Source organism: Hemitrygon akajei, chromosome 27 (genome assembly GCF_048418815.1).
Source record: "Hemitrygon akajei chromosome 27, sHemAka1.3, whole genome shotgun sequence".
Taxonomy (NCBI): Eukaryota; Metazoa; Chordata; class Chondrichthyes; order Myliobatiformes; family Dasyatidae; genus Hemitrygon; species Hemitrygon akajei.
In genome coordinates this window covers 26,256,444-26,273,668 of record NC_133150.1, presented here as the reverse complement: position 1 = coordinate 26,273,668, position 17,225 = coordinate 26,256,444, and the positions used below count along the sequence as shown (strand labels likewise).

Here is a 17,225-nt window from a genome sequence, read left to right as displayed (position 1 = left end):
CGAGGTGGCCTACAGGGAAGAAGTCATCTCTCTGACACAGTGGTGTCAAGAAAACAACCTCTCCCTCAATGTTGCAAAAACAAAGGAGCTGGTTGTGGATTTCAGGAGGAATGGAGATGGGCTAACCCCTATTTCCATCAATGGATCTGGGGTTGAGAGGGTAAACAGCTTTAAATTCTTCAGCATCCACATCACTGAGGACCGCACGTGGTCTGCACACACTGGCTGTGTGGTGAGAAAGGCACAACAGCACCTCTTTCACCTCAGACTGTTGATGAAGTTTGGGATGGGCCCCGAATGTTCTACAGGGGCACATTTGAGAGCATCCTGACGAGCTGCATCACTGCCTGGTATGGGAACTGTACCTCTATTAATCGTAGGATTCTGCAGAGAGTGGTGCGGACAGCCCAGCACATCCATAGATGTGAATTTCCCATGATTCAGGGCATTTACAAGGACAGGTGTGTAAAAAGGGCCCGTTGGATCACTGGGGACACAAGTCATCCCCGCCACAATCTATTCCAGCTGCTACTATCTGGGAAACGGTACAACAGCATAAAAGCCAGGACCAACAGGCTCCGGGACAGCTTCTTCCACCAGGAGAAGAACTGATGAACTCACGCTGATTTGAATGTACTCAATATTACATTGTTGTATTTTTATAAATTATTATAAATTACTATGACTGCACATTGCACATTTAGATGGAGACTTAACGTAACGATTTTTACTCCTCATTTATATGAAGGATTTAAGAAATAAAGTCAATTCAATGAATTCCACAGAGTCACCACCCTCTATCTAAAGAAATTCCTCCTCAACTGAGTTCTAAGGAGCTGTCCTTGTACTCTGAGGCTGTGCCCTGTGGTCCAAGACTCTCCCACTATTGGAAATGTTCTCTCCGCATCCATTCTATCTACACTTTTCAGTTAGGCTTATTGTTACTGGAAGTAATTTATGTTTGTCATTTTCTGGTCTGTCTTCGGTGCAGCGTTGGTGGGACAGGAGGCTGGTCGTCCAAAGGGTGTGAATTAGTCTTCAGGAACGAGAGCCACATCAGTTGCCAGTGTAATCACATGACCAGCTTTGCCGTTCTCATGGATATTTCCAGACGCGAGGTAAATCACACCACACTCTCTGACTGTGGGGCAGGCCTTTTATATATAAGTGTGTTTTAATAACAAGGTAGTCTGAAGTATGTGGCTTATTTGGATTGTGATGAGATCCATTATATTATTCTTGACATAGCATTCCGGTTCTCATAAGAAGATTGAATGCATATTTGCATAACATTAACATTTAAATTAAAGTTGATTGAGCTCTTCTGGTATGTTTTGTTTATGTCGCTTTGTGGTTTGGAGTGGGAGCTCTGGAGTGGGTAGTATTTTGTTTTCCTGAGAAACTCCAGTGAAGCCCCAAAGCACAAGGCAAACCCAAACCTAAAATAGGTAAATCGAGACAGGATTAAAAAGGAAGCAATTAAGCAGCATTAGACTTGAGTTTTAAAAACCTGAAGCGTTATTAAGTAGAAGGAAAGGTCAGGGAAAGAATGAATCTATATTTTACACAGAGCCTTTCATAAGCTCACACCTGATGGAACACTTTGAAGTACAGTCATTGTTGTATTAAAGGTAAACACAGCTGCCAGACTTCCAATTCCCACAAACAGCGACGTTAAACTGATTGGCAAACTTGTTTCAGCGATGTAGGCCATCAAGGGAACTACTTTACTCGATCACTTGAGTCCCACGCTGAAGTTGAAGATTTCATGAGAAGCAGCATCCTCTTAAAACTTGCTGCAGCCTTCAGTGGCAGTACGATCGTAAGACATGGGACCCATCGAACCTGCTCCACCATTTGATCCTGTCTGATTTTATATCCCTTCTCAACCCCATTCTGCTGCCTTCTCCCCATCCATTTTGTCACCCTTACTAATCAAGAACCTATCAACCTCTGCTTTAAATATACCAAATAACCTCCCTTCACGGCCGTCTGTAGCAATGAATTCCACAGACTGACCACCCACTGGCTAAAGAAATTTCTCCCCATCTCCGCTTTAAAGGGATAGTCAAGATCATAAGACACAGAAGCAAAATTAGGCCGATCAGCCTATCGAGTCTGCTCTGCCATTTGATCATGGCTGATGTATTTTCCTTCTCAACTGCATTCACCCACCGTCTCCTCTTAACCTTTAACGCCCTTACTAATCAATGCCACCCAAAGGTGTTGTTGGCGTGATTTGGAAGCTTACAGAGCTAAATAATATTGGATTCCTCCACTGTGGGAGTTTGCTTGTCAGATAATTTATTTTTGCACTTGCTTTTCTTTTTGTTTCTAAATCAGAAGGTTGCCGGTTCAAGACTCACTCAAGAGACATGAGTACCAGAATCTAAGTGTATACCTGTATAGAGCCACTCAGGACAGGGAATGAGCAGTATATGTTGGTCTTCCTAGTGACATCTAAATCCTGTGAATAAATAAGAAAAGTGCATTCTGAGAGAGTGTGGAGGGAGTCATATGACTGTGGGTTTTCAGATGAAGTTTTAAGCTAAGGTGCTGACTGACTGATAAGCATTAGATATCCCAAGATGCAGCTTTTGAAAAGGAACAGGATATCTTGGCCAATATTTACTTCTCAATCAACATTACCAAAAAGCGAACTACTTGGTCACTATTACCATGTGTCCAAAACTTGGTTGTTGCTTTTCCTGCATCATATTACAAATTTGAGAATCCAACTAAAGTATTCCATGGACGAATTCCTTTGTTAGAAGGTCTGGTGAAGATCAATTCCTGCAACAGTTTTGCTCTAATTTATGCTAGCAGTGTATTGCTTGAGTCATCGGAATGTTGACGTAGACAGGGAAATGATCCATTCAAAGTACGTGTACTAGTGAAATGCGTAATAATGAATTATAAATTAAAATTTAAATGAGTGTATGTATGCACATCATTACAGATGCATGGCATCATGTAAGCAGCTTTCACAGAAAAACAAATTAGTCACAAATTTTCAAGAAAACAAAATTAGATCAAAATAACACAAATTGCATTTTAGTGCAAAATGACCAAAGTGGTCATGGCATTGCTAAACCCCTTTAAGCAACGCTAAAACCGAATCTAAAAGTGACTAGGTTTTTACTGGTTGGTTCAAGAACCGAATGGTTGAAGGTAAGTAGCTGACGTTGAAACTGGCGGTGGGTGACTGCAGGCTTCTGTACCTCCTGCCTGACGGCGTCTGCAAAAGATGGTGTGGTCCGAATAGTAAGAATCTTTGATGATAGGTGTTGCTTTCTTGAGGCAGCACTGCCTGTAGATCCTAGCAATGTTGGGGAGGGATGTGTCTGAAATCTACTGGGCAGAGTCCACTACTGACTAGAGCTTCTTACATTCTAGCGTGTGAGCTGACCTGTGCTATTCCTTCTAGGGCAGGGTTTACAAAATATCTATCTAAAGGGAGGTACGTATGATATACACGTCATTATATAACTATTGTTTCTGTATTAAATTCCTGTTTGCCACTCAGAATGGTGAAATCCTGCCCCTGAAGCTGGTCACCTACTCCACCGTGGGCGTCACACTCGGCGCCCTGCTGTTGTCCTTTCTGATACTCCTGTTACTGAGGTCCCTTCGCTCAAACCAGCACAGCATCAGCAAGAACATGGTTGTGGCACTCTTCTTCTCTGAGCTCATCTTTCTCTTTGGCATTAACCAGGCAGATAATCCGGTAAGTGTTATACAGTGATGAACAGTTTGGTGTCTGTGGTAGGACTGTGTACAACATTGGAGTCCTTACATCAGTGAATGGCTTTGTGTGAAGCCAGTAGAGTACGTTAATGTGCCTTCAGATCCTGCACTTCATTACACTATACAACATACAGTGCTTAAGCCAGTGGATAAATTAATTCTATCATAACAGGGTACTCAAAGCATAAAGAGTTCGAACCTAATTGTCACATGACAAAAGAGACTACAGATTCTCGAATCCGGATCAAAAAATTCCCTGGGAAAAACTCTATGGGTCAAGCTGTGTCTGTGGAGGCAAAAGGTGTTTGACATAAGTCTTTTTTTACACAAATGTTGCGTGACTGACTTGAGTTCTTCCACCATTCTTTTTTCCTCATCATGATTCAATTTCTCTGAAAATTTTCCATCTATCATTCGATGGATATTGTTCTGTTGTGCCTCCCAAATTCCACAGGCTTCAGTGGCATGAATTGCAGAGGCCAAGTACAAGGCACTGTTACTGCCATACATAGAGGCTGCCAGTGGAAAATGAATTTTCATTCAATGATATTTTTTCAGATGTGATCTAATGGTAATAAGCCTTACCTATAAGAAATGATAACATCAGGCTGCAGATGAATTGTGAACATTTTTCCCCAATTTGTTCTAGATGTGTTAATAACACTGTATCACTTTCCATCCCTCTTACTGCTATAGAACAAAGTTCCCTCTATGTTTTACGACTAGCGATTAAATTCCCATTATTGAACTGTAGATTTAAGTACAATATAAGACCATGTTTGGGTAAAATACTATATTAATTAAGGAAAGGAGTTGCGGATTCATGTTTAGTATAAAGAAAGACACCAGTATCTGTGAATACAAGAGTCATCCTGAGCAACACACAAAATACTGGAGAAACTCAGCAAGTCGGGTAGTATCTATAGAGAGAATTAAACAGTCAATGTTTTGGGCCAGGACCTTTCATCAGGACTGGAAAGGACAAGGCCAGAGCCAGAATAAGAAGTGGGAGGAGTGCAGATGGGCAGGTGAGTGGGGAGCGGGAAGATGAAGTAAGTAGGTAGAAGAAATATAGGCTGGAAAAGGATTCTAATAGGACATGACAATTGAATAGGGAGAGAGTAAGTAGACTGAGGAATGGAGGGAGAGAGGGTACAGAAATTACCGGAAGCGAAAAAAATCAATACCCATGCCATCAGGTTCGAGGCTACCTAGACAGAATATGAGGTGTTGCTCCTCTAACCTGTGTTGGCCCTCATCATGGTGGAAGAGGAGGCCATGGACTGACATGTCAGAATAGGAATGGGAAGTCAATTTGAAATAGGTGCACACAAGGAAATCCAGCCTTTTGCAGCAGAGGGTAGAAATGTGTTGATCAGTATTTGTAGTTTAAACCTAAGCAATGTTGCCCTCTGGTGGTATGATTTACAAACAACAGGAATAATTATTTACAGAATTTTTAAATTCCACTAAAATGTTCTCTAATGTGTAGAATGTGAAGATATTTTTCAGTCAGTTTTCTCATACATGAGGGGAACATATTACACTAGATTAATTGCTTCAAATACTACCATATTCAAAGAAAGATAAGAACATGTCATACGGTCCATCCATTCAACAGAAAACTGGGATACATGAATAGCAAAGCTCTATGAAATGTAACTTAGAATGCTCGAGCTAACACAATTGATATCACATTCAATTCTTAACCTCAGCCTTGAGCTTAGTTTTGTTGATGTAGGGTTCATACCTCAGACCTTTATACAGAATGTGGAACTTAATATCATCTGGAACAGCTGAGGCCATTAGCACAAATGGATTGAAAGAAATGCTTTTTCAGAGAGGTATGAACAAATGGTGACACTGGTCAGATCTGAAGAACTAGTAAGGAAGGAGTCTTGTTTGGAGCCTGCTTCTATGCTGTAAGTTCTAAATGACTCCCAGTGCACTCACCTGCACTTAAATACAACAGGTGACATGCAGCTGACACACTCCTCTTCTCCTTTGTCTTGCACAGTTTGTCTGCACTGTGATTGCTATTCTGCTCCATTTCTTCTATATGTGCACCTTTGCCTGGATGTTCTTGGAGGGGCTGCACATTTACCGCATGCTGAATGAAGTCCGTGACATCAACTATGGCCCTATGAGATTCTACTACATGATTGGTTGGGGTGTTCCTGCCTTCATCACAGGTATTTGCACTTTATGGTATTTTTGGACTAGAGAACCAATTCTCTGCCTTCAATGAAATAAGCTGTACTCCCAACAAAGCACCCACTTTCCAAATTCTGTTCATATTAAAAATGAATGTGAAATCCTGAACATTAACAGTGCTGGCCAAAAAGTCTTGGCCACATATATATAGCTAGGGTGCTTCAGACTGTATTTGTCAAAGCGGAGCGGAGAACGAGTTTGTAAATCTGGTGGGAGCAAAGGATGTTGGGAATGGTGAGGATGAAGCGCCACAGGAGGGGTATGAGACAGATGGCAGAGAAGGAGTGCTAGGGGGTGAGGGTGCAGTCTCACCCAGCTTTGAGACACCAGGCAAGGTCATTTGATTCCAAACAATTAGTTTATTGATCATTACAGAAAGTCTCTGGTGCTTCCTTCTCCCTCCCCTCTCCCTTCCCCCTTTCTCAACCATGATTCCCCTCTCCTTGCCCCACCCAACTCAGTCCACAATAGAGACCCATATCAGAATCACAATTATCATCACTCACATACGTCATGAAATTTGTTTTTTTTTGTGGCAGCAGTACAGTGCAATACACAAAATTACCACAGTACTGTGCAAAAAGTCTTAGGCTCCCTAGCTATGCGCTTAAGACTTTTGCACGGCACTGTAAAACTAAAATGTGATCAAATTGATTTTATTATTGTATTTCCACAATGCATTTACCATGTGTTTACTGATGTGTATTATCTTGCAACTCTTTGATCGGCTATCCCAAAGAAATCTGTAGAAAAAAGCATGCGGTGATCTTTAGACCATTTCCATCTGTACAGGTGTCACAATTTCAGTACGTTTATTTGGCTTGTTTGATTTAGTGCTTCCCCAAGCTACTGGAATAATGAAGTGGTTGCTTTAAATGGACTTTGTTATCTTTTCATTAATGAACTAATTGACGTACTGTATGTAATAGGACCACAAGACCATTATAGATAGGAGCAGAACTAGGCCATTTGGCCCTTTGCACCTGCTCTGTCATTTCACGATGGCTGGTCCATTTTCCCTCTCAGCCCCAGTCTCCTGCCTTCTGCCCATATCCCTTCATGCCCTTACTAATCAAGAATTTATCAACCTTTACCTTAAATATACTTAACGATTGGGCCTGCACAGCCACGCCTGGCAATGAATTCCACAGATGCACCACTCTGACTCTCTGAATAAAGAAATTCTTCCTCATCTTCATTCTAAAAGGACAGCCCTCTATTCTGAGACTGTGTCCTCTGATCTTCAACTCCCATAGCACGGAAAGCATTCTCTCCACATCCACTCTATCGAGGCCTTTCAACATTTTCAGGTTTCAATAAGGTCACCCCTCATTCTCCTGGATTCCAGTGAGTACAGGCCCAGAGCCATCAGAGGCTCGTCATATGACAAGCCTTTCAATCCCAGAAACATTTTCATGAAACTCCTTTGAACTCTTTCCAAGGACAGCGCACCCTTTCGTAGATGAAAGGCCTAAAATTGCTCTCAATATTCCAGTCAGGCCTCACCAGTGCCTTATAATGCCTCAACATTACATTCTGACTTTTATATTCTAGGCCTCTTGAAATGAATGCTAACATCACATTTGCTTTCCTCACCAGTGACTCAACCTACAAACTAACCTTTAAGGAATCCTGCACAAGGACTCCCAATTCCCATTTGCACCTCAGATTTTTGTATTTTCTATCCATTTAAAAACACACTTACACTTTTATTTCTTCTACCAAAGTGCATGACCATACGCTCCCCAGCACTGTATTCCATCTGCCATTTCTTTGCCTATTCTCTTAGTCTGTGTAAGTCTTTCTGTAGCCTCCCTGCTTCTTCAAAACTACCTGCCCCTTCATCTTTCTTCGTATCGGCCACTAACCTGGCCACAGGTTATATTCTGAAAATCCAAGTACACAACAGCAACTGACTCTCCTTTGTCTATCCTGCTAGTTATTTCTTCAAAGAATTTCAGCTGGTTTGTCAGGCAAGATTTTCCCTTGAGGAAACCATACTGACTACAGCCTATTTTATCATGTGCCTTCAAATATCCCGAATCTGCATTCATAACAATATACTTCAAAATCTTCCCAACCACTGATGTCAGACTAATTGGCCTATTATTTCCTTTCTTCTGCCTTTTTCCCTTCTTGAAGAATGGAGTGACATTTGCAATTTTCCATTCTTCTAGAACCATGTCAAAATCAACTGATTCTTGAAATATCATTACTAATACCTCCACAATCTCTTCAGCCACCTCTTCCAGAACCCTGGGGTGTACACCATCTGGTCCAGGTGACTTAAGTATCTACCTTCACACTTTTCAGATTTCCAAACACCTTTTCCCTAATGATGGAAACTTCACACACTTCTATCCCTTGACACTCTTAAACTTCCAGCACACTGCTAGTGCCTTCCACAGTGAAGACTGATGCAAAATACTTATTCAGTTCATCCACCATTTCCTTGTCCCGCATTACTACCCCTCCAGCATCATTTTCCAATATCCATTCTTGCCTTACCTTTGTACTCCATCTTTTCCTTCTTAATGACTTTTTTTAGTTACCTTTTCTTGGTTTTTAAGAAGCTTCCAAATCGTCTAACTTCCCACTACGGTTTGCTCTATTATATGCCCTCTCTTTTGCTTTTATGTTGGCTTTCACTTCCCTTGACAGCTATGATTGTGTCATTATTCCTTTAGACTACTTCTACCTCTTTGGGATTAATATATCCTGCACCTTCCAAATTGATTTAAGAAACTCCAGTCATGGCTGTTCTGCCGTCATCCCTGCCAGTGTTCTTTTCCAATCAATTCTGGCCAGCTCCTCTCTCATCCCTCTGTAATTCCCTTGATTTCATTGTATTACCAATATGTCTGACTTCAGCTTCTCCTTCTCAAATTGCAGGGTGAATTCTATCATATTATGATCCCTGGACCTTAAGGGCTCCTTTACCTTCAGCGCTCTAATCAATTCTGGCCCATGGCACAACACCCAATCCTGAATAGTTGATCCCCTAGCGGGCTCGACCATGAAGTACTCTGAAAAGCCCTCTCATAGGCATTCTAGAAATACCCCTACTTGGGATCCAGCACCAACAAGATACTCTATTACTTATACTGCATGCATTCAAATATAACACCTTCAATCCTGTATTCACCGTTTTTGATTTTGTCAAGTTTATACATGCAACTCATCGTGTTGACTGCAATTTTGCCCAATCTTCCACCTCTCCTTGCTAGCAGCCTCACTACACACTACCTGTTTATAAACCAGCTACCTCATCCCCAGCACAATCACTCTGGTTCCCATCCCGCTGCCAAATTAAATACCCCCCCGCCCCCAAACACCTCCAGCAAACCTGCCCACAAGGATATTGGTCCCCCTTAGGTTCAGGTCTAACTCATCTCTTTTGTACAGGTTGTACTTTCCCCAGAAGGGATACCAATGATCCATAATTCTGAACCCCTTTCCTCTACACCAGTTCCCCAGCCCTGCATTCCCCTGCCAAATTATCCTGTTCTTACCCTCAATGGCACATGGCATGGGCAGCAATCCAGAGATTACTACCCTGGAGGTCCTGGAGCTTTCTACGTAGCTCTCTATAATCTCTATTCAAGACCTGCTCACCTTGTCTAATAATGTCATTTGTATCAATATGTATCAAGATAGTTTTCGATAGCCTGGATGGGTCGGAGAGGAATTTTCCAGATTTTTTTCTCCTCAATTGGCAACTCGGTTTTTTACCTCCGGGTGATCACATGGGTTTGGGCGGGATGAATAATAAAATAAAATGAGCAGCATGGTGCCCTGTTGGTTGGCACTGTTGCCTTGTGGGATTCGGTGAAAACTAGAGTTAAGATTGGATCAGCCATGATCTTGTTGAATGGCAGAGCAGGCTTGAGGGGCCGATTGACCTACTCCTGCTCCTATCTCTTATGTTCTTATGTTCTAAGACTTCTGCTGTTCAGCCTTGCCCTTGAGAATGCCATGGACCAGATCCAAGACGTCCTTCATCCTGGCACCAGGGAGGCAACATGCCATTGGGTGTCTCCATTGTGCTCACAGAACCTCATCTCAGTTCCTCTGATAGGGAATCTCCTATCAACACTGCAGTCCTCTCACCTCCCTGCTCTTCTGAGCCACAGTACCAGGCTCAGTGCCAGAGACCCAGTCACTGTAGTTTCACACCTCCCTCCACCCCCAGCCCCACCAGTAGGTCATCTCTCTCAATAGTATTGAAAGCTGGATACTTATTATTGAGGGGTATGGCAGCGGGTGTACCCTGCACGGGCTGTGAATTTCCTCTCCTGTCTCCAGCAACCTAACTGTGACTACCTCCTGTAACTCCCGTCTATCACCTCTTCATCCTCCCATATGAGCCAAAGGTCATCAAGCTGCAGCTCTGATTCCTCAGTACATTCTCTCAGGAACTGCACCTGGTATAAATGTGTTTATCCGGGAGACTGGAGGTCTCCCAGAATTCCCACATCTCACACTAAACTCTGTCCTGGAGCCATTCTTACTACACTGCTGTGCCCTAACAGATGAGGAATGAAGAGTGAAGAACAAAAAGAGAAACTTGCTAGATACTTTACCTCACCCAAGCCTGATGAGCCTTAGCCACTCCAAACACCGGTCCACTTGCAACAATGGCTGCTCTGCTTGCACTTGTGTTATTTTTATTCACCCTTTCAAATGAATCCTGCTCAGTGATTGGTCACAGTCTAACTCCGAAAAACTACCCCAAAGTCCCGCCTTTTTAATATTGAGCGCGGACCTGATTGAAAAGGTCGATCACTTCACGTACTCCCACTCAGTGAATGGTTGCAATACTCTACCTCTTTGTAATAATCAAATCAATTCACAAGCAAAACTAGCATGCATTTAGCTTGGTCCTGTTCTTTTTCTATTTCAATTAATTAAAATATAGCCATACTCCAATAAGCATCTTGTGAGAGATGGGGCGCTGTAGTCACTGCAACATGAGCGTGGTTGGTTGTTAAATGTTGGTTCTACTAAAGGAGATGGAGAGATCACTGTATAGAATTTATGTAGATGAAGCTTATCTTTAGTTGTTAGTTTCCAAAGTATGTAAGTTGGATAGATAGATATTCTATTGATCCCAAAGGAAATTACTTCTCAAAGGAAGTGCTTATTGTTGAAATCAAACCGACAGAGATGGTGACAGTTGGCAGCTGAAAATGAATTTCTCTGCATGATCTGCAAAATCCATGACTGTAGCCAGGATAATTTCAAATGCATTCAGCAATGGTTGTGCTATTCAATGAAGTTTACGGATGAATCTGCCAAATTTGCATGTGGCTGTCTGGTACTTTCCTTGGATTTCAAGATAATATTGCATATCAAAGCACCTCGCAATTTTCCACAATGTCACCAACCTACTCGCGTTCTGAAGTTGACTCACAAATTTTCCGTGATCGTGTATTTAGAACAGTTATAGCACTGAAAGAGCCTTCATCCCATGGTGTTGTAATGACTTTTACAAACCTACTCCGCGATCAAGTATACATTTCCCTCCTACACAGCCCATAATACTCCATCTTGGTTTTTTTACATCCAAGTTCCTGTCTAAGAGTCTCTTAAATGCCCCTCTTGTATCAGCCTCTACCACTACCCTTGGCAGTGCATTCCCAGCATTCAGCACTCCCGTTTTAAAAAATCTACGTTGGATATCTCCCCTCAACTTTACTTAAAAAGATGTCCTCTGGTGCTGACAATTGATGTTCTGGGAAAATTTACTGACATTTCGCAGTGCTGATCTTTGTTACCCAAGAACTATACTGAAGATTGTTGAATTTCATTGTGGTTGTTGCATCTTTCCCCACAAAAATCACCATTATTAATAGGGTTGGAACTTCCAGCAGGCCTATCATATTCTCAGGAGTTTGGGTGAGGTAGCAGGCACTGGTTCCAAAGCTGGCATGGCAGGAGAAGAAATGCAGGGAAAGGAGAGCCTGCTTCTATTACTGGAATTTCTTAGGAAAGCACATAAACATGGTAAAAATGGTGTCCCTCTCACTTTGCTCCTTACTGCCTTTGCCACAGTGGCCTGTAGTCTTAAGTTCAACACTAACCTCCTCTAAAAAATTGCAAAATATTGGTAGCTCAGGTTGGCTGTTTGGAAGTTTGGTTGATCGCCAAGCTTGGCAAAATGTTTGCAGCCGTTTCAGCTGCAATTGAGAAGCCATCTTCTGTGTTCACCTGAGGGCGTTGTCTCCTCAGAGTGCCGGCTTATATACTCCAGGGTCCGAATGGAAAAGTAACGTCCTCTGTTTTTACCTGTTGTATTCTAAACATTGCTTCTTTCGATTCTGACTCCTCTTGCAGGCTTGGCTGTTGGCCTTGATCCTGAGGGTTACGGTAATCCTGATTTCTGCTGGCTCTCCATCTATGACACTTTGATATGGAGCTTTGCAGGTCCCATATCTGCAGCAGTCTCTGTAAGTCTGAAGATTTGTTCTTACATCATCAAATGTATTCTACAAGAACCAATCTGATATATGGCACTGTCAACTTTTTTGCTATTGAGGGATGGTCACCTTATTAGATATTGAAACAGATTCTCCATGGGATTTTGAAATAGATTTTGTAGCTGATTTGAAGTCAGTAATGGTTATTATGATGGTCTACCACATATAACGTTAATGCAGAAACAGGAAACAGGCCGTTAATCCCATTGATCAGTAAAAATCCAAGCAAATTTATTATCAAAATATATATATATATATATATATATGTTAGTATATACTACCTTGAGATAATTTAATAAGTAAAATAAATAATACTGAGAACATGAGTTGTGAAGTTGTTGAATGTGAGTCTGTAGGTTGTGGAATCAGCTCCAAGTTGTGATGAGTGAAGTTCAGGAGCCTGATGGTTGTAGGGTAACTGGCAGTGTAAGAACTAAAGCTCCTGTGCTTCCTGCCTGATGGTAGTAGTGATATAGTCATGATTTACTGCTAATTCAGTCTTGCTGAATCGTCACTTCTCCTTATTAGAATTTGACGCATCATAGTATTGCATGTAGATAGAATGTATACCTAATTGCTTCCATATTTAAATCCCGTCAGTTCCCTTTATCATGTTAGTGCAAGCACAGCAAATTTTATATTAACAAGTCTCCATGCTTTACAAGGCCGACAAAGCACTGCTTATGCCTTGCCCAAGTGCTTTCTAACTGTCTCCCTTCCTAGTTAGGCTTATTTCCATTTTCGGTTTCACATTTTGCAGCATTTTCTCACTTTCCTTAATTCCTCTCTTACACCGTGGGAGTTTGGTAATGTGGTGAAGCACCATACAGTGATAAAGTAGTTGCTCCCATGTACAAGATCATGTTAAGCGAATGAACGGAGCTGTTATTACAATGAACCTTTGGGGCAGCATGGTAGTGTGGTGGTTAGCGAAACGCTTTACCAGCTCTAAGATCAGGGTTCAATTCCTGCTGCTGCCCGTGAGGAGTTGGTAAGTTCTCCCCCTTGACCTCATGGGCTTCCCCTGGGTGGTCGGGTCCCTCCCACAGTCCAAAGATGTATCGGTTAGAGTTAGTAAGTTATGAGCATGTTATGTTGCTGCCGGAAGCGTGGTGATACGAGCACTTCTCAGACTGTGTTGGATGTTGATGGCAACAATGAGATTCACTACATATTGTGATGTTTCGCTGTGCATGCAACAAATAAAGCTAATAATCTCTATAATACAAGCTTATGCAGTGTGTAGTAGTCAGCCTTCCTTAAATTTTGTCTTCACTTAAAACTTGATAATTACATTGTTTTAGAAATGTACGTGCAAGAAGTTAGGAAGTGACAAAGAGTAATGTGCTGTTGCTCAAGTGTTGCCTGCTCATTGCAAATATTATATTCTCTGTTTTGCAGATGAATGTTTTCCTGTATATTCTGTCCGCCAAGGCTTCCTGCAGGCCGAGACACCAAGGTTTTGAGAAGAAGGGGAATGTGTAGGTGTTCTCCGATTAAATCTTTGACAAAGCTGCAGTTCTATTTAAAACAGTAATCAAAATAGAAACACACAACACGAAGTGCTAAAAATATAAGTAATTATTCAAATAAGGAGCAGGTACTAAATTTGTGCATGGAAATATTTCTTTATTTCCCACTCCCAAATAGTTTATCCATCAGCAGTTTGATTTTCAGAAAAAGGAAGAAGCAATCCAGAACAATGTACCATTATTTAATAATGTTGGGCAATTGGGTACCACTTCATTTGGCAGCACTGACCTATTAAACCCTGGAGTTGCAATTTGACATTATTGTGACTCCAATTGGATGGAAGCAGAAGGTTTTCCATTATATTTTAATCAATGCAAATCAAAAATTGAATCGGGACGCATTGAAAACTCAATCCTCAGTTGGCCATTTTTGTGCCTCTGCTAAAATTGAGTTTCACATCATCTGGGCCTTGTTTCTCGGAGGGTACTTTAATCAGTAAACTAAGTCCTGAGTCCCCTGAGCTGAAACGTCCTGACAAAAGTCACTAAGAAGATAGAAACCCTGTCGCCACCATCCACCTCTACCTCCTGTGCTCTACCAGGTGTATGTGTATAGCTGGCATTCAATGTTAAAGTGATTATCGTGTTATAATAACATTATAAAGCAAATGTGAATTTGGACTTTCTAGTCAACAGAGTAGCTGTAACTTGCTTTTGCTGAATGTTTTGATAGATCTGGACTGCGTACAGCATTTGTGGTGCTGCTGCTTGTTACGTGCACTTGGCTCTTGGCCTTGCTTTCAGTGAACAGTGACACCATTATTTTCCACTACCTCTTTGCTGGGTTTAACTGTCTCCAGGTAAAGTTCTCCATCATTCACCTTTAATCCAGTGATCAGCTTTGAAGCTCACTTTATGGTGTTTTTTTTTTCCTTCTGTTTCCTTCACCATGTTTCCTTTTAACTTCCTTTGGCTGTTTTGTCATTATGTTTAACAAATCATATATGTTGGCAAGTTGGTATGATAAGAGTGATTGGGGATGAAGCTGGATTCAAGTAAACTAGGGATTAAGAAATCACTTAGCCAATCTTCATTTCTGAATTGGGTGTCAGTTATCATTCCAGTCGGAGCTGACACAGATCTTTTTGTAATTTTGAGTTCCACTTACAGTTCACATGGGACACTACTGAGCCGTACAGAGTAGCACCCAGGAATTTCCAAACGGGCAAAAAATCTGGAAAACAGGAAAATGTTTTTAAATATTTTATGCAGTTTCCAAGTGATGCATTTCTCTTTTTGATTTGATGTATTTTTGTTAGGATAATTACTTAAAACATTTGTAAAATTAAGAAGTAAAAACGGAAAATTGTGGAAATACTCTGCAGGTCAGGTAACATCTGTGAAAAAGGCAAATGTGGAAATAAAAAAAATAGTATTAGTGATGGCAAAAAAACTTAACAAAGAGTTGCCAAAGAACAAGAAAACTGATAAATCCCAAGAGCTCAATTTTCTATATGTAAGAGATGGGTATATTGATAGATTTTCTGCTTATCACCTTTCAAAATGCAGTTAATTATGGAATGGTTCCTGAAGATTTGGAGGGTAACAAGATTTAAGAAAGAGGGAGAGAGGAACAAGCAACCACTGGCATGATTCGTAAGATAATGCTGGGATGTACAATAAAGACTGTGATATCAAGAAACTTAAACAATTATGATATGGCTGATGAAATGGGATTACTCCTGGGTGACAGATTGGGACTGTAAATATCTTTCTTTGAGGAGACCCTAATGAAGTGATCTTAATGATAGAGGAGATGAAGCATACTTTTATCCACTGTACTGCTACATTGTACTAATAGATTTCTTGTTTGTAGGGTCCATTCATCTTCATCTTCCGCTGTATTCTCAACAAGGAAGTAAGGAAAGCCTTCAAGTGTGTCTTCAGTAAAAAGAACTCAGATGAAACTGTGGTCACAACAAAATCAACACTGGCATCTGTTAGTAGCACTTTCTTTTTGATTTATCCTTCATATTTGTACGTTTACTGAAATATTGCTCCAATAAAACTCTAAAATAATAACTTTAGTTTCACTTGTAAACAGTGTTGTATTAAGAACAAAGAACAATACAGCACAGTACAGGCCATTCGTCCCACAATGTTGTGCCAACCCTTAAACCCTGCTTCCCATATAACCCTCCACCTTACATTCCTCCATATACCTGTCTAGTAGTCTCTTAAATCTTACTAGTGTATCTGCCTCCACCACTGACTCAGGCAGTGCATTCCACGCACCAACCACTCTGAGTAAAAAAACCTTCTTCTAATATCCTCCTTGAACTTTCCTCCCCTTACCTTAAAGCCATGTCCTCTTGTATTGAGCAGTGGTGCCCTGGGGAAGAGGCACTGGCTGTCCACTCTATCTATTCCTCTTAATATCTTGTATACCTCTATCATGTCTCCTCTCATCCTCCTCCTCTCCAGAGAGTAAAGCCCTAGCTCCCTTAATCTTGTATTCACAGATTTTTTTTTAAAGTACAGTACAGACAACCTCTGTGGTACTGCTGTTCAGATAACAATAATTCACCCCTATAGAATTTACAAATCACTGCCCAAGAATGTAAGATAAAGAATAAGCTTTGCTCTCACAGGATTTATGTAAGGAAAAGAAGGAAATGAATAAATACTATTTTTTTAAAATCATGATTCTTAACACGAGCTGATGATGTAGCTTCAGGTTGCAGAACAATCACAATATAGAACAGAGGAGTCACCTGTAGGAACTATCTAACGTTTTTATTTTCCCTTTTGAGATTTCTTTCCAAATTTACAATTAATTGATTACTCTTCCATTGCTGCTTCGTATCAAAAAGTTAATATATAAGAGCTCTTGTATTTCTTCTAAGTTAGACTCTTCTGAGATGCTGGGACCTGGGTTCAATTCCTGGTGCTGCTTGTAAGAAGTTTGTACTTTCTCCCCGTGACTGTGTGGGTTTCCTCTGGGTGCTCCAGTTTCCTCCAAAGATGTGCCTGTCGATAGGTTAATTGGTCATTGTAAATAGTCCCGTGATTAGGCTGGGATTAAATTTGGGGATTGCTGGGCAGCATGGCTGGAAGGGCCAGATCTGCACTGTATCTAAATCAATCAAAAGTAAACAAACAAACCATAGTAAAACTGATGTCAACTGGAACTAGGGAGAACCCTCCACTGCCTGTTCCTGTTTAATGTTGTGATTGTTAGAGGCCAGTAATCCCAGCCCCAAGGCTTCGCTGCGGATGTTCCTCAGGTCCCTGCCCTAGATAAAACCACCTT

The 17,225-nt window shown here is 41.2% G+C and overlaps 1 protein-coding gene across 5 annotated transcripts in view; it reads left to right on the top strand.

The window, feature by feature from the left end:
• The window catches only part of celsr2 (cadherin, EGF LAG seven-pass G-type receptor 2), a 314,788-nt gene that overhangs the window by 279,384 nt on the left and 18,179 nt on the right, over nucleotides 1-17,225 (top strand). For all 5 annotated transcript variants that reach the window (XM_073030493.1, XM_073030495.1, XM_073030494.1 and 2 more), the window contains exons 23-29: nucleotides 992-1,118; nucleotides 3,527-3,727; nucleotides 5,765-5,939; nucleotides 12,298-12,410; nucleotides 13,842-13,921; nucleotides 14,646-14,772; nucleotides 15,789-15,911. In XM_073030493.1, coding sequence (XP_072886594.1) covers nucleotides 992-1,118; nucleotides 3,527-3,727; nucleotides 5,765-5,939; nucleotides 12,298-12,410; nucleotides 13,842-13,921; nucleotides 14,646-14,772; nucleotides 15,789-15,911 — 946 coding nt within the window. The remainder of the gene's footprint in view (nucleotides 1-991; nucleotides 1,119-3,526; nucleotides 3,728-5,764; nucleotides 5,940-12,297; nucleotides 12,411-13,841; nucleotides 13,922-14,645; nucleotides 14,773-15,788; nucleotides 15,912-17,225) is intronic.